Source organism: Hermetia illucens, chromosome 2 (genome assembly GCF_905115235.1).
Source record: "Hermetia illucens chromosome 2, iHerIll2.2.curated.20191125, whole genome shotgun sequence".
Classification (NCBI taxonomy): Eukaryota; Metazoa; Arthropoda; class Insecta; order Diptera; family Stratiomyidae; genus Hermetia; species Hermetia illucens.
Window position 1 is genome coordinate 168,829,780 of NC_051850.1, and position 26,750 is coordinate 168,856,529.

Sequence of the window (26,750 nt, forward strand, 5' to 3'; positions counted from 1 at the left end):
TTTGTTCGGACTAACTTGCTTACTTCCTGACGCTGTCCATGCGTCAAGAACCCTTTCCCATTTCTCGATAGGACCGGGGCCCGTCCTGCCGCGTCGACTGAGGTGGACGCCCTAGCATTTCTCCGAGGTTCGTGACTCAATCCGATCATAATTTTTGTGTGACAACCATCAACTTCAATTTTCACTGTATTCTGACCGCATATGGTGAATAACATAAATACAGCGTTGGCCATTTAATTCGTTGTAACATATCCTTCACGCTTGAATCTTACAAAAGAAAATCAACACTAAACACACTATTGACTTCCCTAATTTTCAGTTTTTCGGATTTTGTTTATTCGAATAATTTCACTTCGATGCTTGGTTTCGGAGTCAAATGGGAAATACCACATCTAGCTTTTCGGTGATTTGGGCTTTTTGTTGTTCTGTGGAAATATTCAACTTTGTTTCATACATCGCAACGAAGATTTCGACACATCTATGATAAATTCAAACACAATTTGAACATTTTTCTCGTTCACACCACTGATCTCGTCCGTCGTCCACTTTCTTTAATAAGAATTGTCAGCCGGACAACCCAATTGGTTCTGGGCCTTGAAATGTTTTCAAGTGCTTCATTCAAAGCCACAACGGGTTACTAAAGGATTACGGAACCCTGTAGGAGGAGATGCGGTCAGCATTGCGTTCGCCCATGATTATTATCCTGATTGGTCTAACGTACTCATTCACAGTTGAGTCGATTGGTACCCGACATCCAGTCATGATACAAATCCCTGTGCTTTGCTGTACAAAGTTTGCGCTGAAATGGTTAGTCAAACTCAGACGGTGAAATTGTTAATTGCAATTGTAAATTTTTAGGCCAAGTTTACATTTGTGCTACCAAAATTCCAGCTGTTGATTGTTATGAATATGCGAAAGTGTGCAAACGCAAAATTTTTGACAGTCTTAGGACATTTCGCGCCAGCATGAAAATTAGTTTTTACGTCTGATTCTACCCTGCTAAAGAGCTAGCCAGGGTCCACTTTTTGTTACCAAACTTGAAATTTCATTTTTTAGTTATATAGTTGTTTTTTATTACTTTTCAACATTATCATCACCAACGGCGCAACAACCGGTATCTGGTCTAGGCCTGCTTTAATAAGGAACTCCAAACATCTCGGTTCTGCGCCGAGGTCCACCAATTCCATATCCATAAAAGCTGTTTGGTGTACTACGCCATCGCTCCATCTCAGCCAGGGTCTGCCTCATCTTCTTTTTCTACCATAGGTATTGCTCTTATAGACTTTCCGGGCTGGATCATCCTCATCCAAACGAATTAAGTGACTCTCCCACTGCAACCTGTTGGCCTAGATTTTATCCACAACCGTACGGTTGTGGTATCGTTCATAGATTCCGTCATTATGTAGACTACGGAATCGTCTATCCTCAAGTAGGGGGCCAAACATTTTTCGGAGGATTCGTCTCTCGAAAGCGGCCAAGAGTTCGCAGTTTTTTTTTTTTCGCTAAGAACCCAGGTCTCCGAGGAATATATAAGGACTGGCCTTGTAAATTTTGTATATTTTCTTCCATTTGTTATACGATATCCGTTATATATTTGCCAATAAATTGATCTCCAAATCCAAAATTGCAATTGCAGTATGGACGTGTGACCTTACATACTATGCGTGTTTAAAGCAATGGAACTATTTAATTAGCTAACTAAATGCCACACACAATAGTTGGGAAAATTGGTTGTTCTTCGCAACTACGAATTATTTAAAGTAGTAAACTATCCGCCTGATAAACCTACCCGATGCACAATACACGAGGAACGAGGTGTTATGCATTACCCGCTGCAGCATTTTGCCAATGATGTCCAAAAGGCATCTGGGTCTGTATGACTATATGTGAGGAGGTTTGCCCACTTTAGTTATCAGCGCCCGCTTTTGGAGTTTCTGTAATGGGACTTTACCAGTGCTTTATTTTCATTTATACTGCTAGAAATTTCTAGGTATTATTAATCTTGCATACCTGAAAGAATAAGTCCTGAATAATGTGCTACGATGAGAGTCCGGCATTGCATCACCTTGATACCTTGACACCAATACAGTCAAGGCTGTCAACCAACCAAACTCCCCTTACAGATTTGTCAGTTGCGAACACCGACTCCACGAAATAATAAATGGAACAGCACGTGCTGGAACTAATATATTCAGGCCCAAACTAGATCGAAGCGAACTTTTTTTTGTTTGAGGATTGAGGGACTTTTGAGCTCGCATCCAGTTGATGCCGGAGCGGACCAATTCGGAAGACACTTTTTTCAAACATTTGTGGTACATGGGTCCCTATTTTATGAGCTAAATACCAAAAAAAAAAGAATTATTGACGATTTCGTTCAAGGCTCAATCCGCAAACAAAAATAATTTCACTTTGGCCTTGCAGATACGTTTATGCAATTAGCGAATGCATCTTGCTATGCTATAATAAAATCATACAATAGATGCCAGCAATAGTGCACTCACCTCCGGCTTAAATTCAATTTTTATGAATGGAAGCTTCGGATAATATGCGAGTGACATTCCTAATTAGCACTTACAATTCAATTAGTGCCTTCCACAGTTCTCAAAACGAATTCATGTAAATTAATTACATTCAAATGTAACAACCGAAAACAATAAGCGCCGCCATACTGTAAACAGCTGTAATCTGTCATCAGGCCGAATTTTGCCGACGTGAAGCGATCTTTGCCGACCTTAAGGGGGTCATCCCGTTTGAAGGCCGTTTTTTGTCTTTTTTTTCGAAACTTTTTGTGAACAACCGGAGAAAGATGCAAATCCAAATTTTTCACCATAGATTTATCAATATCTTGAGCGTGCATAGTAATTTTTCCAGCCCGATCACATAGTTCGTTATTGAAATACAGAGCAATTTATATTCCCATCTCCAAAAAAAGGTGTTTTTTTGCTGCCACACTAGAGGGCGCTGTGATGATCTTAGAGAAAAAAAGTAAACGGCGTTTTAACGTGCAGACTTAACTACAACTCCGCAAACTTGGACTATTAAAAAATATTAAAAATTAAATTTTTGGTGCCGTGTTAAATTTTTTTTTTGGATTTTGGCGTTTTTTATGGCTTCTTCAATGAATGGTTGGATAGATTTTGAGCTATGGTGGCAGCCGATTTTCAACATGCGGCTTCGAGAAAAACGCAGTAGAATGCGATTTTTAGCCATAAATTCTTAACTGACCATTAATCTGCTATACCTAGTCCATAAACCTTAGGTTTCTTGAAGAAACACATGTACGGCCTTGGTTTCAATTCTTGTCCTTTTAGCGAAGTCATTCGAACGCCATTCGGACCGATAAACACGAGCTTAAGGGGGTCATCCCGTGTGAAGGCCGTTTTTTTTTGCCTTTTTTTGAAAAATTATTTTCAAGGACTGGATAAAGACAGAAACGTGATTTTTTCACCATATGTTTATTGATATCTCTAGTATATGTGATCAGCTTGATTTCGTAGCTAATTTTCGGAATAGGTGTTAATTTATGCACTCATCTCCAAAAAAAGGTGTTTTTCTGCTGCCACGCTGGAGGGCGCTGTGTTCATCTGAGGGAAAAAAACTAAACGGCATTTTAATGTGGACAATATTCCACGGTCCGCAAACTAGGATAATTAGAAAATATTAAAAGGTAAATTTTTGGTGGGCTGTTAAACTTAATTTTTTGGATTTTGGTGTTTTTTAAGGCTTTTTTTATGAATAAAAAAAACTACCTCTCCGATTGCAATTACCCTAGTTTGCGGACCGTAGAAATATGTACTAAAGAAGCCGTGAAAATTTCAAAGAATTTGGTTGGATAGATTTTGAGCTATGGTGGCAGCCGATTTTCAAGATGCAGTTTCGAGAAAAACGCATTTGAAAATTTAAATGTGATTATCAACAGTAAAATTTTAACTCACCATTAATTTGCTATACCTGGTCCATAGAGAGCACCCTCCGTTTCTTCAAAAAAGTCTTGTAAGGCCGATTGTTGCTCTCTGGTGTCAATTGTGGCTCTTTTAGCGAGGTCAGTCGATCGTCGTTCGGACCGCCAAATTCGCGCTTCATTACGGCGGTCGGCATAAACCTGACATATGTGACCAACTTGACATCCCATTGTCACTAGGATTTTGAGAATGCCATTGAATCCTTCATTGAAAATAATTACAGCCAGAAAAGTGGCTATTTCTACGACCTTGGCCCCAGAATGAAGGTGTTTAGGAGCGAAAGTTCAGATCAATGCATTTAACGACTCATTGTTATTCTAGGTCTCTGCTCCTAAACATCTATTCAAGAGATCATCTCGTGACAAATCTTCGTAGATTGGTTTGATGACTGTTTGAACTTCTTCAGTCAAAGGTGCCTTCTCGTGGTGAAAACTATCCAGCTCTCCTTTAGCTTCCGCTTTGCGCCATTCGTACCAACTGTCCTCGCCTGCTGGACAATTTTGATGCTGAGGATTTTCGTCTGTAGAACATTTATGGAAGAAAGTTGCCCAAATTTCTTGCTTCATTCCTTCTATCAAATTTGCGTGTCGACGAATAGCCAGCCCAGGAAATGTAGTGAGGTCCTTATCAGTAAGTTTTCCAGCCCCTTTTCCACCAATGCCTTTGTGATTCTTCTTTGCATTTCTAAGCCGCGTTCCCATTCTTTTCTCGACATGTCCTACGTATTCCTTTGTTACTACTACGTATATTTTATTATTTGCAGAAATTTACAGAAATACCGGAGAAAACTCCAGCAAAATCCAATATACAATATACAAAACTTGTCGCAATTGGAACATCCATGTTCACGCTTGCTAAAAGTTTCTTTGCTGATGTTGATGCGAAGTCCTTTTTCTTCTCTGATAAGTATCGATTCCCATGAAATACTCGTTTTTTAGTGCGAACATGACGTTGAGCATTAAAGCGATCCCCCTTCGTACGATCCATTTAAAAAAATCACTGAACACACAAACAGCACAATACTTACAACAAAATATAACTGAGTATAGCTTGAAAGCCTTTCAGTGCTCACTCTAGACTGGATTATCCTTTTTATTCCAAACAGCAAATAAGTTTAGACAATTGATTGATTTTCCATCTTTTTATATTTATATCTGTGTTCGAATTTATAAGGCTCAGGTAAAAAAATAACAGGTAAAAACAGATTCGACGCTCTTTCTCATCGATTACTCTAGCCGCGGCTGCAAACTCCTTACCTGTTTAACACTGTAATTTCTGAAGGACTCGGAATATCGGAAAATCCCTTTGCCCACATATTCTTCACTATATATAGATACAATTCATGCAAAAAAAAATCGATTTCTCCAACCCGACACACGGGATGACCCCCTTAATTACGGTGATCGACATAAATGTGGCATATGGCTTATCATGTGTTTAACACTATAATTTCCGAATGACTCCGAATATAAAAAAATCGCTTTGCCCATATATTCTACACTATATCTAGATACAATTGATGCCAACAAAAAAAATTCGATTCTGCGGATCCGACACACGGGATGACCCCCTTAAATCTTCATTGTACATTGAAGCTGTGTGCCGGCCGCAGCTTCTCTTATCTGCGTGCCGGACACAGCGGAATTGTGTTTCGGCCATTATTGTATATTGCCTCATACAAATCCATGTAATGAACTTCATTTGGTGGCTCTCTCACTGCGAATGGATGCAGTCACTCGCTCACGCTGCCTCATGATCCAGTCCAACATCAGGTAGATGTGGACTTAGGATCCCTCATATTCTAAACAAAAAATATGGTGGAATGTTTTGAAATCTTTTCGGCTTCTCTCAATTTCAGTGTTTGATCATTTATCATAAATTAGGAAATTTCGCGATGTTGGCACAATGGAGCTGCTGCAAAATAGTTGTCAATACAAAAGAAATGGAAACATTTCTCCTGTTCTCCTGTCCTGGGGGGGATCTTTTTACTCCTTTTCTGAATTTCATTCCACTTTATGTTGTTAGTAGTACTTTGAATTTTATTTTTGTTTTTTTTTTTCATAGCTGATTGCATTACCTTGCTCGCTGTTTTTAAGTATTTTCACTTCAATTCATCTTGGAATTTCCCAACAACAATTTCGGCCTCAGAAAATCAGTTGTTCTGCCAAATTATCTAAACCAATGAATTAAAGTAAAGTCCTTCTTGCCTTCAAAAGTAAGAAAAAAAAATACTTTACAAACTTTATAACGAATTTTTGAGCTGGATTGACACTGATGTTGCTGTTTCAGTGCTGGACAATTCGTTACGCTCACTAGGGAACCGTAACCAAACTTCTACATAAATGGTTATCTTTTATGATTATCGAATCCAACAGTGACTCTATCTGAGTCAATTTCTTTTGCTTGTTCATTCATTCTATAAGTTCAACGAAGATCTTTTCTTTCCGGAGTCTGGTGATGAATATCGTGTTAATCCAGCCCTGCATCACTTTTTGTGGACGAAACTTACCTTTTGCTTTATCTGAGCTTCTGCTTATTTGTTCGTTTGAGAAGTGCAACGAAAAGCGAGGTTTTTTTTGTATCTCATATGTACATATGAAAGCATGGCTGAAGGGAATATTCTATACCTTGACAATTCGCCCAATACGCAATTTTCGTCACTTGTTATTCGATGTTCGACCCAATCTTTCTTTCGAATCTGATGCGTTAAAATTATTTCAGTTGAGTGCGTACGACTTCTTTCCAATTTTTCTAGCTTCCAATTATCTACTAAGATTCTTGTTGAATGTGGCTTCTCCTTGGGAAGCGTTTCAGTACCAACATTTTTAGTGCCTTCTATAAGAAGACAATGAATTATATTGTGATTATCCTTACCAAAACTAATCACGCTGTCCTACTTGATTTTTTTTTGATTTGATGCCAGTGGTGGAGAAATCTACCTTAGAAGTTTCTATGTTCCCGCGAAGAGTCCACATGGTCTACTCTAATCATTTTTCAATCTACATTTTTATGTTTATTTTGTACTCTTAATAATATACGAGTTTACTTACAGTTTTGAAACAACAAGCCTCAATCTCACAGGCTCAACAACAACAACAACCTCAATCTCAACCGCTTCATAATCCAACTGGAGTCCAGCAACTTATGAGTGCCAGTGCTAACCCCGGATCATCTCAAATGGGTGGCTATCATCAACAAAATATGGCGATGAACTCACAGCAACAGCAGCAGCAACCCCCACAGCAACAATTATGGCACGGTGGCTCAAACAACACTCCAACGACCAACAGCATTCAATCTCAGATTGATGCCATTACTATGCAGCAGAGCGCTCTTCGTGAGCAGATCCGGCAATCTGAACACAACTTATCCGCACAACACGGGGTAATTTTTTAAATATTATCCTATAATCCTTTTATGTAGTTTTAATTTTTGATGAGAGGTGCATTCAGTTTCGTACGCGGGGCTTTTTAGACTTAACAATGTTGAGTGACTCTGTTTTGAATTTGAATCGATTTTATTCATTTTCTCGATTATAGGAAAATCTTCAGAACAACCTTCCATTGAAATGTTTTCTCTACATGTTATAACTTCTAAAGATGGACATAAACTTCAATGCATTACTGTCCACAAACTACTTCTTTCTAATGGGTGATATATGTTAAGATCCGGATGCATTATCCTCTATTTCAACCTTTAGATTTATGTCCCAGAAGCTCCTTGTTCGAAAACATTTTATATGCTTTCTTTATCGATGTCCTTTGTAAATAAAGTTGTCCTTTCACATGGGGTTCACATCATCGTTGGTATCGTTGGTTAATTTCCTCAACGCTAGGTATTCTGTCAAAACATTTTCAGATATTTCAAATCAAACTGGTAGTTTCTGCGCTTGACCTATTCGCATTAGAAGCAGCGTATTGGGAATGAACTCAAGTGGAGACTGCCTGAAGGCATCCCTATTTTTCACATGCTTGACCCTGTGTTCTCTTCAAATTGTCATCTCGCAATATTCACGTATCTGCACTTGATATTTCTAATCCAGTCAGTTGGGAGAAAACTTCTACAGTGTAATTGCACATTACAACGGTTTAATTTAAATGTTTAGTTTTCCAAGCGGGATAGCTTGCCACTTTTCAATCTCATGGGAGAAGCATAAAAGTATAGTCTATAAAACTATCAAATCAAAACCAAACCAAAAAAATCATTGTTAGCAATTTTTAAGTTCACAGTAAACATTTATTTTTCGTCTTTGTGTTTTCGATGAAATTTATTTAGGTATTGCTCCAGCAACAACAAAAACAAATCGATGAAGCTATAAATAAAGCTCAAAACGATGTAATACACAAACAAGCCGAAGATTATAATGTGTATTTGGCGGAATTTGATGAAATCCTTCAACCAATTATCGATGCATGCACTAAGGATAGTATATCAACAGGTAAATATCGGAAACAATTTGAAGATTTTAGAACATTTTCAAATATTTTTAGAATGTAGCATTTAAGAGTGCGAGTCTTGAAATTCTTCGAGATAATTTGTGTTGGAAATGGTTAGGGTGTACATTAAGAAGTTTCCAGGTTGGTCTGTGAAGTAACCACACTTCCCTTTTCAGAGTTTTGCAATCTTATTTAAATTTACTGCCCTCAGTCTTTATTCATGATTTTCTTAATAGCTTTCACCTAACATTCCTTCAAAGTAGTGTATTTCAAAAAGTGCCAATCCAAGCTGTTATGCGTTAATCCCAATTTGAGTTGAGTGGTATAATTGGGTTGGAATTCCTATGAGTTCCTATGATGTTCACACATGCCAATTTCCGCGATGAAACTTCTGTTATAGCTTAAAGAGGAAATTATTTTTGGATATTTGTTGCTTATGACGTACCAAAAATAAATTTATGAAGCGATCACAAAGCATGTTTCTTCATTAAATAAAGATGATTCTGCTCTTTTCCTGCATTTAAAATGGGTTAGATAGTCAAGCTACAAACCGCTTTTTTGTGGTGCTGCAGAATAATAAGTTCTTTTTCATTAACAGAGAGGTTTCCTGGCAGTTAGCTCTCATCCTTGTCAGCTTGACATATTTCTATATTTCGGGACAGAAAAATCATCGTTGGTTTTTTCGACTGCTGTTTCTTTATATGTAAACGATGCTTGATGATCTCTGGTTGGTTTTCTCAAAATTTATTGTCACATAAGTGTCGAATCCATTTCATACCTTGAGACAGTGCCTCAATTTCAATCTCCAGGTATCTCAATCAATTGTTGCTTTTGCGGTGTATTCAGCGTTGTCCGGGATCACTTCTAATTTTAGCTCCTACTACACTGAAAATTCGAGGTCAAGTGCAAAAGGTGTTTCAGAATTTTTTTTATCATCAACTATTCGGAATCCTTGAATTATGTAAATTCTAGCGAGGATTGAAATTAAAGCAGTCAAAATTATGCCGACTGCTCCTTTCGTCGATACATCTGAGAAAACTGAACAAATACAACGTAGTAATTTCGTAAATGTTTTGGAAAATGATGCTAGCTCTGACCTATCATTTCGTGCAATCGAATGTTTCGAATAAACTGAAATCAACTTCTTGGCCGCCGCGCTGCTTTAACCTGGTTAAAAAATCAATGTAATAAGCTGGCGTTGATTGTTCGATGAGCATAAAGTCAACCGGTAAACGGATGCCTAGAGTCATAAAGAAACAAGTCGGAAAACCGGAAGCTGGACGCTTCAGGTACGAACGGTTTTGTGTATTTCTTATATAAAGACATTTGAGTGTGCATTTGTCCTATTATTACGTAGCACGTAATATTTGAATATATTAGGTGAGAGTATGAATTTGCAAAGAAGCGACGAGTTTGACGTATTATAACTTTGTTAGTAATAGTGCGATTTCCACCAAACTTAGGTAGGATCATACTCTATGTTATAGCCTACATCACCGCAATTTCGTGGCGCTAAGATGAACTTAGGGGGGGGGGGGGGGTTGAAGTCAATTACTAAAGATTATGGTTATATAATATCATTAATTTTATTCGAACAGATACTGGTATGGGAGGAACCATATAGTGGCAGTCTCCTGATTTTTTTCAGATTTTTTGGGTTGGGTAGTTTTTGAGAATGGGTCCGTTAAAGAAATGATCATTTTCGACCACCTGCACTCGCCACCTTTCCAACAAATGTCAAAATTAAGACCAAGCTCGGAAAGTACTAGTCGAGACCTTTCATTAGATACCCCACATGACTATGGGGTAAGTAGGTATCAGTGGCCGCTCCGAGGAGCCCAATTAGCGCTTTGGTGCGTCGTTTTGATGCCACAAACTCCTAAGACCGTGACTGTTGTTATGGGAACAGGGAAGCAGAGTCGAGCCGGCTCGGATCTTCAGAGCCAGCCCGTAGCATTCACGAAGGAAAGCAGCTCTTCGACCCTGCAGCTAGAAATCTCGCTGAGGTCCCCAAAGAATAGTTTACCCAGTGTCCGCAGCCTGACTCGAGCCAGAGCTGGGCAATCGCAGAGAAAGTGCATGAGGGTTTCCCTTCCTTCTTCGGCTTCGGCAATGCGAGTTGTAGGGTAAGCCGAGCCTAGCGGCATGGTCCCCTATGGGCCAGTGCCCCGTGCAGACCGCCGTAATCTTGAATGCATTTGCACGCGTCTGGCACAGGAGCTCTCGTAAGCGGGCCAAATTCTCCTTGACTTGGCACAGCTTGTAAGCCTTCGCCATCTCAGGCCCGCGGCTGCTAGATAGTGCGAGTAGACTCGGCCCCCGACAGCCGCCAGCGGGACACCGACTGTATTCGCCGAGGGACTGCCAAGAGCAGAGCCTTGCCTGACCAATCCGTCAGCCAGCTCATTCCCCTCTATGTTCCTATGCCCGGGAACCCAGAGGAGAGTGACCTTGAGCGTGCCGCCCAGATGGTTGAGCGCGTCTCTGCACTGCCCCACCAGCCGGCAAGATGTCGTCGTTGAGTACAAGGCCTTGATGGCCGCTTGGCTGTCGGTCAGAATGGCTATGTTACGCTTGGGGCTCGAATCACGTTCCAGCCATCGACAGACTTCGAATATCGCCAGTACTTCCGCCTGGAATACACTGGCGAAACCTGGGAGACCATACGACTTGGATACACCGTGTGTATTCGAGAAAACCCTCGCGCCGACTCCATAGGCCATCTTTGATCCGTCCGTAAAGAATACCGTGTCATAATCTTGCAACACGCCGCCGGTCTTCCACTTTGCCCTGGTTGGAAGGTCCACAGCAAAGTTTCTCGTGAAGTTCAGCTTGTGTGTGACATAGTCCGTGGGGGATGCCCAGATTTCTCGAGGTATTTCATCTAGGATGTTGTTGTGGCCGTAGGACTTCGCTGCCCAGCATCCGGACTCACGTAGTCTGACGGCACTGCACGCTGCAACATATTTGATGTGGAGGTCTAAGGGGAGGAGATGCAGGAGTATATGACTATATTTGATGAAAAAAATTTACACCCCCCTTTGCATGTATGGGGACCTCCCCTTAAATTCGACGTAAAAGGATGTAACTCACGGTATGCGTGAGCGTTCACAGTTTCCACCTTTCCACCAAATTTGGTGTCAACCGCTGCAACAGTCCCCGAGAAAAATGCGTGTGATGGACAGACAGTAATCTGATTTTAATAAGATTTTGCTTTACACAAAACCTTAAAAACCCAGGGATGGTTTGAAATTTCTGCGGCCCACTCTATTATCTCGTTAGCTTTACCTATATAATTTTGGGTCTATACCGAGCACCTGATAAAATTCTAGATCTACTATCCAGCACAAGTGAAACAATATCTTTGCAGTAGAGGGTTTTAAAATTTTGGATTAGGCCCTAATTTAAGAGTTACAATCTTGATATTATGTTTGGTGGGATAATATTAATTTTAGCTTATCTAATGATGGTGGACTTTGATGTTTACGTTTTTGGTCCGTCAGAAAATCATTTATAAAACAGGTCTACTTCGTCTGCATTGAATATACTTTATGAGATGTATCTGCAATATTTAATTGATCAATATATTCAGAACAAAGTGAATTGTTCCCCCTGAAATCCTGTTCCAATCAATTTAAACATATTTTCAAACTAATGCAACATGTTTGTAGTGCAAACCAAATGGGTTCCTTTTTCAATGCATTGTTTTTTTTTTCTCCGTTTGAATATCTAATATTTCGAAACATGGGGCTTGAATCTATTTAGCACTGCCATATGGATTTTGTGGCCTCAGTTTAGCTTCCGGATCTTCCAAAACGATCAAATGCACTTTTTTCTAAGTTTTCCGCTTGAGTAGCCTTGGTCCAAACTAGCTAATTTTCGAACTCCGTCAAAATATGACTGGAAGAAGCGCAGCGGCTATACATGTACATGTCACCTTCCATAGCTAACGCCAAGCTGTCTCATACAATCCTGCATAATTTGGCAACCGAACACCCATTTTACGCCTCCACCAGTCGAATTCAGACCCATTCATCACTGCAAAAAATTCCCTAGGGTTCACCTCGGAAGTTGTCTGAAAGTACAAATTCTGGGCAACCCTTGAAAGGATTAGATTTCGTTTTTTTTTTTCAAAATTTTCCGGTGCAGTGGCCTCGGACCAAACAAGCATTTCACAGTGACAATCGATGGGCAAATGCAACTATGAAATGCGGATTTTTTCCCAGAAAAACAAGAGTGCTAAGATTTATTCAAAGTATGTTCTATTGCTAGCTACATTTTCATCTTTCGGGCAATTTACTACGCCAGTAAAAATCCTCCTCCTTCACCATGAACTATTCATCGAGTCATTTTTCATATTTTTGTAGGAACCAAATTTATTCGGCGAGTGCGTGGCACATCGATGAAAACAAGTGTTAATCAGGAGAAGCTAAATCTGATCAGTAAGCGGCATATGGTACAATCTCTCAGTTGAGTGTTTCCAAAGTGCCATGAATCGATTTTACCGTATGTGATGGTTATAGTTATGAAGCGAAATAGCCTTGCCTTACCTCCATTCAATTGTTCTTCGTAGCGGCTAGTATTAAACATTACGTCGTGTTTTAACATGTCATAACAGACCATGCCCTTCAGTTTCTCTAATTTTGAAAAAGAATCCACTTTTCATCTCCAGTAACAATTCGATGCAAGATTTTCCTTCGTATCGTGCCAGCAACACTTCACTTCTCTCTCGTTCAACTCTTGTGGTATCCACATTTGTCGATCCTCTGAATCTTCCGCTTATTTGCCCTGCGAGTTGTTTTTTTTTCGGCGATTTTTCGATCCACCAGTTTTTAAATGACGAAAGCATCCCTCATACCTAGCTTGCGGTGGAGCTGACTATAAACGGTTCGAAGTAATTCGTATTATTCAGTAGTCTTTTCTTCACACTGAAACAAAAAATTTATAATATCCGCGAAACACCCTACGCAAACACTTTTTGAGTTTATCACCTATGCACGCTTGATATTTACCTAACAAAATGGCATGAATAGCAAATCTTTATACTACACACTGCATTGGGGGCCACTCGTTTTCTCAAATCTGTATTTCATAGTCGTACACCTGGTATTTATCTCAATCTAAGTCAAAACCTCATATTTCAGAGAAAAATTTATTTAAATTCTAGAAAGGAAGGGAAAGATAAATACAACCCTCAACCGACGTTGGTTTCCTTGCAAAAAAACAAAAATAGATAAAAAAAGATCACAAGAGATGATTCTTAGAAAATTTCGTTGGGACTAGGCAAAGATGGGAGACCAGCGTACAATTAACGGCCTATGTCGGGATGGGAATGAACCTGCACTAGTATTTTTTTTATTCCGGAAAGGCCGAGTAGTTTCAATAGTTAGCTGGGTAATCGAAAGAACCACAATTCACTCGGGAGGGCTTTTTTTCTCCTGTTTCTTAGAGCAATTGACGCGTGAGTGTGTGGGACACACAAGGGAACGGTGAGTGCTCTCGTACTTCTAAATGGTGCTTAAGAGTACTTTGGTATTCTTTCCTTCCTTCAAAGTGAACTTGGTTGGACGAGTCTTCAAATACTCGAGAGATGAGGTTTTGAAGAGCTCCTTTTCGTCTTTGCAGATGAGGAACGGTGGGATGTTTATCTTTTTTAGCAGTGGTGGGAGGATCGGCGCGAGAATCGCTTTTGATTGTGGTCGTAGTTTTTGATGTGGTGAGTTGATTTCTCGAAGCACATTGGACTGATGTAGATGATCACCCTTTCTCAAGGCGCTTGATTTTCGCTCGGAAATCGAGGATAATCCTGTTCTGTTGCTGAATGTTAGCAGTCCGAAAGTTGATTCGGGCTATCGGATCATTCCTATGTAGTTTGTTGGCGATTCACACCAATTAACTGTGATATGATCGTCGGGGTGATAATATAATCGACTTATCATGTCATCGTGTCATATATATGAATTATATAAATGATAAAAAAGATATCCAGTTGAGATCGAATTGAGGTGATCCGCAGGTTCGAATTGGAAATTTGGTTGGAATTGTCTAACGGCAAATTGTCGTCGTCCTGCAGCCCTACGGTAGAAAGTACTTGATGTGACCTGAATATACCAATAGCGCTCAGCGAAATCGGCTACTTTTAAGATATTGTCGATGTGAGTTGGTATCGAATTGTATTTCTTACTGTTGCCACTTTCTTTAAGATCAAGAATTCGACGTTTACACCCTTCAGGATCTTAGTTTAAATATATCGATATCCTGTCAGTCGCTCCTCCTTAAGAGCTGACTATTTGGTGTGCACATACAAAAAAAGTCCTTGTCCTTTAGCTAACATTTGCTACCATTTTATCAGATACATAAGCTTTCAATTCACATCTAGGCTCGATGTTAATATATAATATATAAATGGTTGGGGAAAAAGAAATGTCGTATTTTGTCAATAGATAGCGACACTTAAACATATATTGTGTTGTACTTATCGCATCGGGTCATACTATACGGCGAATTGAAGATGACAATCTGTGCTCTAAGTGTCTCTTTAACAGTCTGAAGTTATAGCGCGTAAAAGATGGAGTACATCAAGCGAGAAATTCGTCATATTTTACGTTTTTGCTACCTGAGAGGTAAAAATGTAACGAAGGCGGCCGAAAAACTTTGTGGAGTTTATGGGCCCGATACTGTAACGATCACACAGCACAGTGTTGGTTCGATTGATTTCGTTCTGGTGTAGGAGATGTCGAAGATACACCCCGTACTGATAGGTCAATCGTCGAAGAAACCGATAAAATCGTCGAAATCATCCAAGTAGACCGGGATGTGAGCATTCGCTCGATTGGCCAGGAACTAGGTATAGACCATAAAATCGTTTGGAACCAAAATTCCAAAAAAAGCTGGTTGGTTGGGTGCCACACGAAATGACGCAAAAATATCTCTTGGATCGAATCAACGCCTGCGATGCACTGCTAAAACGGAACGAATTCGACCTATTTTTGAAGCGGATGGTGACTGATGATGAAAAGTGGATCACGTACGACAACCTCACGCGAAAAAGATCGTGGTTCAAGCGCGGCGAGCTGGCCCAAACCATCGCCAAGCTCGGATTGACGGCCAGGAAGGTTTTGCTGTGTGTTTGGTGGGATTGGAAGGGAATCATCCACTATGAGGTGCTCAATTATGGCCAGACCTTCAATTCGATCCTCTACTGTGAGCAACTCAACCGTTTGAAGCAGGCGATTGACCAGAAGCGGCCAGAATTGGTCGATAGGAATGGTGTTGTGTTCCACCAGGACAACGCTCGGTCTCACACATCTTTGATGACCCGCCAGAAGCTACGGGAGCTCGGATTGGATGTCCTATCGTACCCACCGTATAGGCCGGACCTAGCACCAAGTGATTACCATATTTTCCGGTCCATGCAAAACGCTCTTGGTGCTACTAAATTGTCCTAAAAAAAGGCTTGCGAAAATTGGCTGTCTGAGTTTTTTTTTTTGCAAATAAGGAGAGGGGGATAATGAAGTTGCCTTCTAAATGGCAACAAGTTTGCGAACAAAACAACGCATATTTGACTTAAATCGAATAATTTGTCAAATTTAGATCACAAATACGACATTTCTTTTTCCTCAACCCAATATATCATCAGCCTAACAGACATTTCTTTTCGCTCTGGTTGAACTCCATGCAACGTTACAGTGATACATTGGAAACCAATATTTTGCACTTGGCCTCTACATTGATTTTGAAATAAAATTTCCAACACGAATGAGTCTCCTGTTCACATACCATTTCCATTTTATAATTTTGAAATAAAAAAATAAATTTCTTCTTAAAAATTCTCTAAATTACCTTTAGCCGAAAATCAATTAAGCGTTTTTTGTAATTGCAATTTTAGGAAAAAACTGGATTTTACAGCATACATCAGACACAGCAAAATGCAATGTCGTATTACAATATCTCTTAAAGAAGTACGCGCAATGGTTTTTTATTGTAAACTATTCCTTTTTTTATTATTCTTATAAAACAATACATATGCCATATAATTTTTTCTAATAGAAAGTCGGTCACTAAAAAAATATAAAGAAAACTAAAAATATGAATAAAATCACTGAGACTAAAATATCGACCCCAAAAAAGAGACGTCTAAAAAATTTTGAAATAATCGAGCCAACACCTTTACGTTTTTATATATCGAATACTTTTTTGTCGGGATGAAAGTGAAAGATAGAGAGAGAGAGGTCGTACTTGTTTATCTGTTCTCTGCGGTTGTCTAACTTCGTGCAAATCCACCCTCTTGTATAAACCAAACATTTCCGTTAATTTATTTTTAGGGCTTTGGTTAGTGGAGCTTCGTTTACACAAAAATTGCATCTTATCTACTTAGTTAATGATGTTCTCCATCACTGGTAAGTTACAATTTCTCTTCTTCATTTTTGTTTTTTCATAAAGAGATGTGATTATGACTAATACGTTTTCTCTTTTTCCTTTTTTTCCTTCACAAATTTTCGTTGTATCATTTTCACGAACAAAATTGAATTGATGATTTGGTTTTTACGTTAATGATGCTTGTTCCACGAATTTGTATTTTCGAAACAAACTGAACTCACATTGATTTCATTTCGAAAATTTATAGTGTGCGGAAGAATGCAAACGATTTGAAAGCGTGCTTAGAGAATGTCGTGATTCCGATGTTTTGTAGCGCAGAAATGAGTAAGTCTGAATTAAGGAATGAACGAATTTATTGAAAGACAAATATTATCAATCCTGCAACTCGAAAACTTCAAAATACTTTAAGGATAATAACATTACTCAAACTTCCGGTTAGGGGAGTGCATGAGTGTTGAAATTCTTTTTCTGCTAAAGTATAGGCCTTCAATTCGTGCTTTCGACTTTGCACATTCACATCACATCATAACTGAGTCCAAGCTATTTACGACAAAGTTTTTTCTTGATTTGAAAGTCTTGGACATGGGTAGCACCGCTCGATTCCATCAATTGTTGAGTTTATGTATTAGAATTGAAGATTTCTTTTATGGCCAGATTATTCTATACAAGCTTAAACAATTAAGTAATGAGACTGATTTCATAAAAATCGTATATTTGGAAATTATTCTACAACTCTGCCATCGCATTGCCCCCTTGGGCAGCTATACAACGACTCCAGCGCGTTTTCCACTCTTCGTAGCATTTCTGGAACGCTTCAACTGGGATGTCCGCGAGTACCCTCGTCACGGCCACTTGGATGCCCGTAATTGACTCAAAATGGGTTCCTTTGGCCACCAATTTTGTTCTAGGGAACAAAAAAATCACAGGGTGACATATCGGGTGGCTGTTGTAACACGGCGATCCCTTTAGAGGCTAAATACTGGGAGACGCTGAGGGCGGTGTGACACGACGCGTTGTTGTGATGAAGGATCCAGTTACCAGCGCACCCTGTTGACTCGTTTTCGCAATCTTTCGAGTATTTGGCGATAGTACACTTGATTTACGGTGGAACAAATTCTTTGTGGACGATTCCACGGCTATCAAAAGGTTTTGTGTATTTCTTTTTTAAAGAGATTTGAGTGTGCGTTTGTCCCATTAGCGGTAACACGTAAAATATGCATATATTACGTGAAAATAGCCACTTTCAAGTGATATTGACATTCATAGTCTTGAATTTGCAGAGGAGCGACAGTTTTGACGTAGTATAACTTTGTTAGTAATAGTGCGATTTTTACTAAATTTGGCAGGATCATGCTCTATACTGTAGCCTACATTGCCGCAATTTTGTGATTCTAGACTGAACTTAAGGGGGGTTTTCCCGTCAATTACTAAAAATTATAATAATGTACTATTATTAACTTTATTTAAGCAGGTATCGATATGGAGGGTATTTCGGAGCCTAGGCACCATATAGTGGTAGCCCCCTGATTTTTTTCAGATTTTTCGGTTGGGTAGTTTCTGAGAATGGGTTCGTTAAAAAAATGACCACTTTCAACCCCCCGCACTCCCCACCTTTTCAGCAAAAGTCAAAACTAAGACAGGCTTCGAAAAGTACTAACCGAGACCTTTAATTTGATACCCCACATGACTATATTTGATGAAAAAAAAATTTACATCCCCCTTTTGCAAGGCCCTGATCCAATATGGATTGTTGCGCCAACGATTATTATTATTTTGCATGTATGGGGACCCCCCCTTTAATTCGTCGTAAGAGGATGTAACTCACTAAATGCGTGAGCGTTCACAGTTCCCACCTTTCTACCAAATTTTGTGTCAATCGCCATAACCGTCTCCGAGAAAAATTCGTGTGACAGACAGACAGTAAACCGATTTTAATAAGGTTTTGTGTTTACATAAAACCTTAAAAAGTAATAATCATCGTTTTCTCCTTCGACTTGCTAATGCGGGCAGGGGGCATGCGGAGACAACCATCGTGAGCTTTGGCGTTTGGGTTCCGGGTCGTATTAAAAAAAACCAGCTCTCATCGCCTGTAATAACTTGATCAGTCAGCGTGGGATCGTTTTCCATTTGTTCCAAACAGTCTTCTGCGACGGTCATTCGATGTTGCTTTTGCTCCTCAGAAAGGTTCTTTGGAATCATCTTCGCGCACAACTTTTTCATCCTGAAACCACCTGTCAAATTTGACCGACCGTTTCACGGTTCATACCCAGTTCCGAGGCCACCATTCGAACTGCTAAACGCCTACGTTCACGGATTAGGGCGCGCACACGCTGCGCATCCGCATCAATCCACATCTCCACTGGTTTCCCACTCCGCGCCTCGTCTTCCACGCTTTCATGGTCCTCCTTAAACTCTTTATGCCATTAAAACACCTAGGCACGACTAAGAGCACTATCACCCTGAACTTTCACAATTTTAGCGTACGTTTCCGAAGCTGTTTCGCCCAATCTGGCGCAAAATTTTATCGCGACGCGTTGTTCTAGATTTCGTTTCTTCATTCTTGTGACGAGCACCACCAACACACGTCTACTCAACACGACACAGCAGGCGAACTAAATAAGCTAGAGCGATGTTGAATATATCAATGGAGAGCGGAAGGATGCCGGGGAAGGGAAAGGGAATTTGAAGGTTGCAGGTTTACCAAAAGCGAGACAATAAAATCAGTCTCATTTCTTAATTGTCATAATCATCACCATCAACGGCGCAACAACCGGTATCCGGTCTAGGCTTGCCTTAATAAGGAACTCCAGACATCCCGGTTTTGCGCCGAGGTCCACCAATTCGATATCCCTAAATGCTGTCTGGCGTCCTGACCTACGCCATCGCTCCATCTTAGGGAGGGTCTGCTTCGTCTTCTTTTTCTACCATAGATATTGCCCTTATAGACTTTTCGGGTGGGATCATCCTCATCCATACGGATTAAGTGACCCGCCCACCGTAACCTATTGAGCCGGATTTTATCCACAACCGGACGGTCATGGTATCGCTCATAGATTTATTATTGTCATAAGCTCGTAAACTAATCCGTCGCAACAACAAATGGTAATTTTTGAGTTCTTTCGTGTAAAATTGTTTTCAGGGCTAGTTTCAAGCAATGCAGTTTACATCAGCCCAAAACTTCGTCTAATATACTTTGAACGTTTTTAGCGTCAATATCAATTGAAGAACGACATATCCTATTCTTTGTCGTAACTTTTAGGCTATAAAACTCATAATTCAAAATTGCTTTGGAGATTTCACCGTCTCTGTCACGGAGGTGTTTTTGGTGATTACCACTATGCAAATCGAATTCCATCGATACAATTCGGAGGTCCTTTTCCGACCCAGTCGTAATACTTGGCACCGTTTAAAATTCTTCTGCCATTCCGGGACACTTGCACCCAGAGGTGGAAACCTTGCTTATAATAATTCACAATAATCTGTTTATTAAGCAATTTTTGGTAGTATACTACCGAGATGATCTCAGTCACCAGCTAATAGACAGAATATCTCCTCAACTTAGCATTAGGCAAAGCATGAGAAACCTCAAGAGAGATCATCATCATCAATGGTGCAGCAACCGGTATCCGATCTAGACCTTCCTTAGTAAGGAACTCTAGATACCGCCGTTTTGCGCCGAGGTCCCTTAATTCGATATCCCTAAAACTTGAATGACGTCCTGACCTATACCATTGCCCCATCTGAGGCAGGGTCTGCCTTGTTTTCTTTTTCTACCATAGATACTGCCCTTATAGACTTTCCGGGCTGGATCATCCTCATCCATACGGATTAGTTAATCTACCCACCGCAACCTGTAAAGCCGAATTTTATCCACAACCTGACGGTCATGGTATCGGTCATAGATTTCGTTGTTATGTATGCTACGGAATCGTCCATTCTCATGTAGGGGGCGAAAAATTCTTCGGAGAATTCTTTTCTCGAACGCGGCCAAGAATTGGCTCCTGGAGCCAAGTTAAATTGAAGAGACTAAACCTAGACCTGAGGGTTGTACAGTTTTCTATGTTGGCAAGAGTCTTCTGCTGATGATCGTTATTTTGTATGTTCACAATCGTGTTTCGTTCCGTCCCAATGTAGGGTAGAACCAAGTTTAATAAGTGCTACTGGAGCTCCGCATTTCCTCAATGTACTTCTGCACCTCCGGTACCTCCTTCTGGATATCCACATTAAATACGTTGCATTTGAAAGCCTCGAGATTGCACCCAGATCAGGCATTCGATAGAGCCAAATGGCGAAGCCGATCACGACGAGCCGACGCCGTGAACGGGACGAAGTCTGAAGAAAAAGAAGATGCAGTGCTGTCATGGATGTTGCACGGCAAAACCCTATAGTCAAAGTGGCAGGCTAGACAAAGTAGCTCCGGAACGCTGGGCTTTCCCAACTAATTACGCCACACGCGAACCAGGATTCAATAGGAATTTTGCTGTGGGCTTTTCAACTGTTGCAAGGTTATGACAGTATTTTTCACCGAAGGATCAAAGATGGTCTGTAGAGTCGGAGCGACGGATTTCTCGAATATGCACTGTGTAATTGAGCGGAGGTGCTGGCGATACTGGAAGCTGGGGCATGACTCCGCTCCAAGCGTAAGATAGTTATGCTGACCGGCAGCCAAACGGTTATCAAGGGTTTGCACTCAGTGTTGACGTCCTTCATCACGCTCAAAGTCATCCTCCTTTTGGATTCCCGGTCATAGAAACATAGAGGGGGTTGAACGAGCCAACGTACTTGTCAGGCGGGGCTCTACTCTTGACAGTTCCTCGGTGGGTGCGGTTTGTTTCCCGCTGGCGATTGCGAAGGTTGGAATTTGGCCGCACTAAAAAATATTAGGCGATGACGGCTTTACGGTTTCTTACCAGGGCAGAGGCAAATCGTCAGACGTTGCCTCACCTCTGCCCTGAGAACAGCGTGACCGAAGCTAAGTGCTTAAGTGCTCCTTTATATAATTCGCAGAACACAAAATGACTACGAATTATATTGAGCGTAAATCCGCTAATATTTGACCAAAGCTTGGCCAGGGCTAAACATATTTTTTTAAGAATTGTGGGGTCCAAAGTCGCTATCCACTTGACAACTGTTTGTGGTCCACGGACCACTCGTTTAGGAATTAGCATCCAAACTTTAAAAAATATTAGGCGATGACGACTTTACGGTTTCTTACCAGGACAAAGGCAAATCGTCAGACGCTGCCTCACCTGGTCCGGTCCGACATCAAGTGGATGGGGGCTTAGGACCCCGCAATTCTTAAAAAAATCTACTTGCATTATTTAACAGCGCTGACTTCAGATATCGTAGACCCACCTCCTGCTCCAAATTGAGTAGGATTTGGTCTTATGATGAGACCTGATCGCGAGAGCTTTTGGGTCACATTTATGTAAATGCGCACAGAATTACGGCAGTTTGCAAGGGGCACTGGTCTATAGGGGACCATGCGAAGTTGCGGCGAGGGAGAATAATTCCTCGGGTACTTTCTGTGCGATTTTCCAATTCCACCACGAGCTAGACTACAGACACTAGGTAAACAACTGTTTGGGAACCTCAAGGAGATCTCTGGTTACAGGGAGGGTGCCGCTTTTGCTTCGTTAACGATCTGGGTCGGCCGGATCATCTTAGGAGTTTTTGGCACCAAAACGGCGCACCACAGTGCTAATTTTGCTCCCCTGAGAAGCATATCTACCAATCTTTATTGGAAAATCCTGCACAAACAGCAGATGTGTTTCTTCTGTTTCACAAGTAATCCTTAAATTGTGCTTGTAAAGTTTATGATGTTTACATAATGTAATATAATACTCCAGTTTCGCAGACAAATTTCGGCCCTGTCTCTTTTTTGGAACCCCGTAATCTAACACTTCTTTCGATTGGTCGCCCTCTAGATATTTAAGTCAACAGTAGTTTGCGGTCCACCTTTAGGGTTGTTGTAAAACATTATTACTTGGTTAAGTTAAATTAAATTCCTACTGGTCAATAGCAAAATCCATTGTGGGTCTGTGTCCCTAGATATTAAGGAGATCATTTGTCTTTCAATAAATTTGTGTGTAACTAAAGTAAGAACAAAGTATCCATGAAAACCAAATCAACACTCGAAACACTTGGCAAATTTCTAGTTGCAAATGATGATCAGAAAGCGAAATTGTGCAAATTACTTTCGCTTTGGGAGTCAAAGGCGAAATTCTTTGACGCATGTGTGATATCAAAGCTCAGGTCGCCCGAGTCGTCGATGCAAGAGTACAAGACCAATTTAATGAATATTCATAATAACGTAATATCGACGTATACGCAGGCAACGAAGGCCGCATTAGAAAGGTAAACTTCACTAGGAATAACTTTGTCCACGTATGGAGTTAAGCAATCGGGTTAAATTTTTATCCAATAATTTCAGTTATCAACAACAGCATCAGATTTTCATACAACATGCGGCGCAACAAATAAGCGTGCTTGAACAGCAAAAGCAAACGCTAGAACAGCAGGCGATAGCGCAAGTGCAAGAATCGTACAGTATGCCCAATGCGAACTTGATTCCACCCTTAATTGATCCTCAGCAACTGAAAAGTCCAAATCTGAACCCCAGCGGTTTGCTTGGCAATATCCAACCCTCATCGAATCAGCTGAATAGCAGTATGCAGATGTCTAACAGTAACCAATCGGCGCCGCCCGCACCGCCGCCACTTATGTCTCAGAAAATTCCGGTACCTCCCGAGCTGCAGGCATCCTACGGCTCCCCGGGTAGCGGCGGCTCAATGAATAGTCAATCGAACAACAGTCAAATGTCGTACAATAACATAACGAACGGATCGAATAACAGTACCACACAGTATCCCTCGCAATTGCCAGCTTCGCATCCGTACGCACAACTGTTTGCGAATACAGCTTCAAACAATTCCAATTCTCGCTTTGGATCGCCTCCGCCAGCTCCAAGTTTCCAAATTCCAGACTTGTCCAAGCCACCGCCAGGATTCAGTCAGGGTCAGGGCCAGCAGCAGCAACAACAGCAACCAGCCACCGTTTCAGAGGAGGACACGAAGCCCACAGTTCCTTATTATGAACTGCCTGCTGGTCTTATGGTGCCACTGATTCGTCTCGAAGATTACAAGTATAAACCGCTGGATCCTAATGAAGTTCGATTACCTCCTCCTGCACCACAAAGTGAAAGGCTTTCAAGTGCGATTGTTGCATTTTATTCGCTGCCAAGTCACGATCGTCCGCGCGATGTGTAAGTACCAAATCAGAAACTAATGATTATGCTCTCAGTTGGGATTAACTCAAGGAGTTTCCATTGCTTCTGGTCTAATCTGGTGTTTTTAAGCTATCAGACGAACATATTAATTGTTCGCTTAATTATTGTCCTAGAAACCATGTTGGATAAAACTAAAACGAGATTTCTTTATAGCGATGGTTGGGAAAAACTGGGTCTCTACGAATATTACAAAGTAAAGAATGCGGCGCGCAAGCAAAAAGAAGAAGAAATACAAAAAGGACAAAGAGAAAAGTCCCGTTCGCCTTCACCTATTCAGATTGAACTCGTAAAGCCGAAGAAAACGAACAAGCGATGTTACCGTTCGAAGAGTCGCAGTCGAAGTCGTAGCAAATCAAGATCAGTTTCACCTCCTGCTCGCGTTCGATCACCTCTCTCGGAACGATCACGAAATTCAGGTCGTTATTCAAACAGTCGCCGGTCGCCCAAACGAAGTCCAGCGCGAGATCGTGAGCGGGAACGTGACCGAGATCGCGGCGATCGCAGTGATCGAGAACGCGATCGCCCACGTGATCGTGATCGTTCAGACAGAGACCGTGATAGGTCAGTTTCGCCGCCAAGCTTCTTGTAAGTATTCTCCAGGCAGATCTATTCTGCAAAATGAATTGCTTGACTTTAACGTATTTTATCATTTAGTGGAGGAAACTACCCCAAATCAAACGAGTTTATTGAAGAGACCAACAAGGGCCATCAAATGCTCATGAAGATGGGATGGGCCGGATCCGGCACCGGTCTTGGATCAAAGGGACAAGGCATAGACTCCCCGATTTCCGGTGGCGAAGTACGGGACCGAAAAGATATGTATAAAGTGAGTTTTTTGAATCGACTCCGCGAAACTATTTCTAACACACTCGTCTCTCTTTGCAGGGTGTTGGCATAAACCTCAATGACCCCTACGAAAACTTCCGCAAGAACAAAGGTGCTGCATTTATTCACCGCATGCGGTCGCGTGCCGAGGAGAAGAGTTAAGCGGGCGCGCAAAATCGGAAATTTCAAGAGCAAACGTAATGATACACCAACCTAACCGGACAGGAACAATACACCGAATGAAATAAGGGAAACGAAATGAATGTCATTTCTTTGATGCTTTTTCTGTCTCGTATTATTATTTTCGTTCAACTCGTGGATTTCATTATAAATTGATTTTGACATTTCGGAAGAGAGACTCGGATTTAATTTTCTAGACTACACACGCAGTGTATCGATAATGTAATGTATTGAGATGTAATTATTAAAAATATTCCATGAATATATTGTATGAATTTTAACTTGGTCTTTGTTGGTTTTATTTTGCAATTGGGGAATAGTTGAAGACCGAATCTGGTTTGAAGCATTTTATAGTTTGCCATATAGTTATCATGATATTTGTGGTGTCGGTCAATATTTTGTTAAGCTTGCAAATAACAAATATGGCGTCTAGAGGCAGCTGACAAAAATTTTCCTGGTTCTTGGCTTACTGCAGGAAAACGCGTGATCGAGCCCCGTTGTTTTCTCCTTTGTTGAGAGGCACCTTGGTCTTGAAGTATAAAATCCTGCTGGCGCGCTTGCCTAGGGCAGGCTTTATCGACCTTTGAGATTCATCTGAAAGTTTTCAACGGGTGTATAAATGGCACACTTGCTGGGAAGCAAAGCTAGCCCGATACTTCGTAGGGGCTTGCTGTCCAAAGGGCGCGCCAGTGGCCAAGTCCGAAGCGTCGGTGCGTAGAGTCATTGGGGCTTCAGGTCTGAGGGAAGTAATAGTAGGTTCCTCAGTGATGGTGACTTTGCTGTGAAGAAAAGCGGCGTTTACTTCCAAGGAAGATCTTTGATTATTTCATTGAATGGCGCCAGCATGCTGGTAACTTTGGGAATGCATCGCCGGTGGTAGTTCAGCAGTAGCGAGAAAGCTCAATGGAGACTGCGACCGAGGGAAACTTTCGATGGCTTTAATTTTATTTGGCAGCGGCTTGAAACCACCGGCGGAGACGGAATACCCCAGATGCTCCTTCCCGATGGTGCACTTTTCAACATTAATGCAGAGTTTGGTGCCCGAAGATAATGTACGTGACCATCGGAAGCGATGATGATGTCGTTCAGATATGCTCTTGCGAAGGAGATGGTCCTTAATCCGCTGAAGAGATTGTGCTGCATTGCGTTGTTCGAGGGAAGAGATAGAGTAGACACGAGAAGTTCAAAGGGTGTCGTGACCGCGGTCCCCGGTATATCCTTCTCCGCGATGGAAATCTTGTAGCAGGGTATCGTCATGTGACGATCGAAAAGATGATGCCGCCTAGCTCAAGTAGCGGCTCCTTGATCATCGGAATTGGGTAACGAACCGCTGTTGTACAGAGGCTGAGTAGCCTGTGGCGCGCCAAGCTAGGTTTGGTTTCGGGACAAGATATGGCGCGGTCGCCAACTGGTCAAGGTCAGTCAGTAAGGCTACAAAGCCATCTGGCGGGGCATGGTCGACGGATGCCGTGGTATTTGACGCTCAAGTTTTCAGGAGACGAGACCCTTTGATGTGAGGTCAGTAGTGGTTATGTTGAAATCTTAACTTCGTACGGCTCCATTATCTAAGTTAAGCTTGGTGAGGAATTGATACTATTTCCAGTGGTTTCAGGAAATAATGTCAATAATAGGGATAGGATTGGAGTGCGAAACGATCTATATGTATTTGATGTTTTATTC

The 26,750-nt window shown here is 41.1% G+C and overlaps 1 protein-coding gene across 4 annotated transcripts in view; it reads left to right on the forward strand.

Moving 5' to 3' along the window:
- LOC119647633 (calcium homeostasis endoplasmic reticulum protein) overlaps positions 1–25,351 on the forward strand; it is a 29,970-nt gene extending 4,619 nt beyond the window's left edge. For 2 of the 4 annotated variants that reach the window (XM_038048691.1, XM_038048692.1), the window contains exons 3-12: positions 7,044–7,346; positions 8,238–8,400; positions 16,287–16,359; positions 16,723–16,797; positions 17,025–17,101; positions 22,936–23,134; positions 23,211–24,041; positions 24,219–24,650; positions 24,720–24,891; positions 24,951–25,092. In XM_038048691.1, coding sequence (XP_037904619.1) covers positions 7,044–7,346; positions 8,238–8,400; positions 16,287–16,359; positions 16,723–16,797; positions 17,025–17,101; positions 22,936–23,134; positions 23,211–24,041; positions 24,219–24,650; positions 24,720–24,891; positions 24,951–25,052 — 2,427 coding nt within the window. In that variant the 3' untranslated portion in view covers positions 25,053–25,092. Of the gene's footprint in view, positions 1–7,014; positions 7,347–8,237; positions 8,401–16,286; positions 16,360–16,722; positions 16,798–17,024; positions 17,102–22,935; positions 23,135–23,210; positions 24,042–24,218; positions 24,651–24,719; positions 24,892–24,950 lie in introns of all 4 variants that reach the window. The other 2 variants (XM_038048693.1, XM_038048690.1) reach the window with 2 other exon arrangements.
- Positions 25,352–26,750: the final 1,399 nt, after the last annotated feature.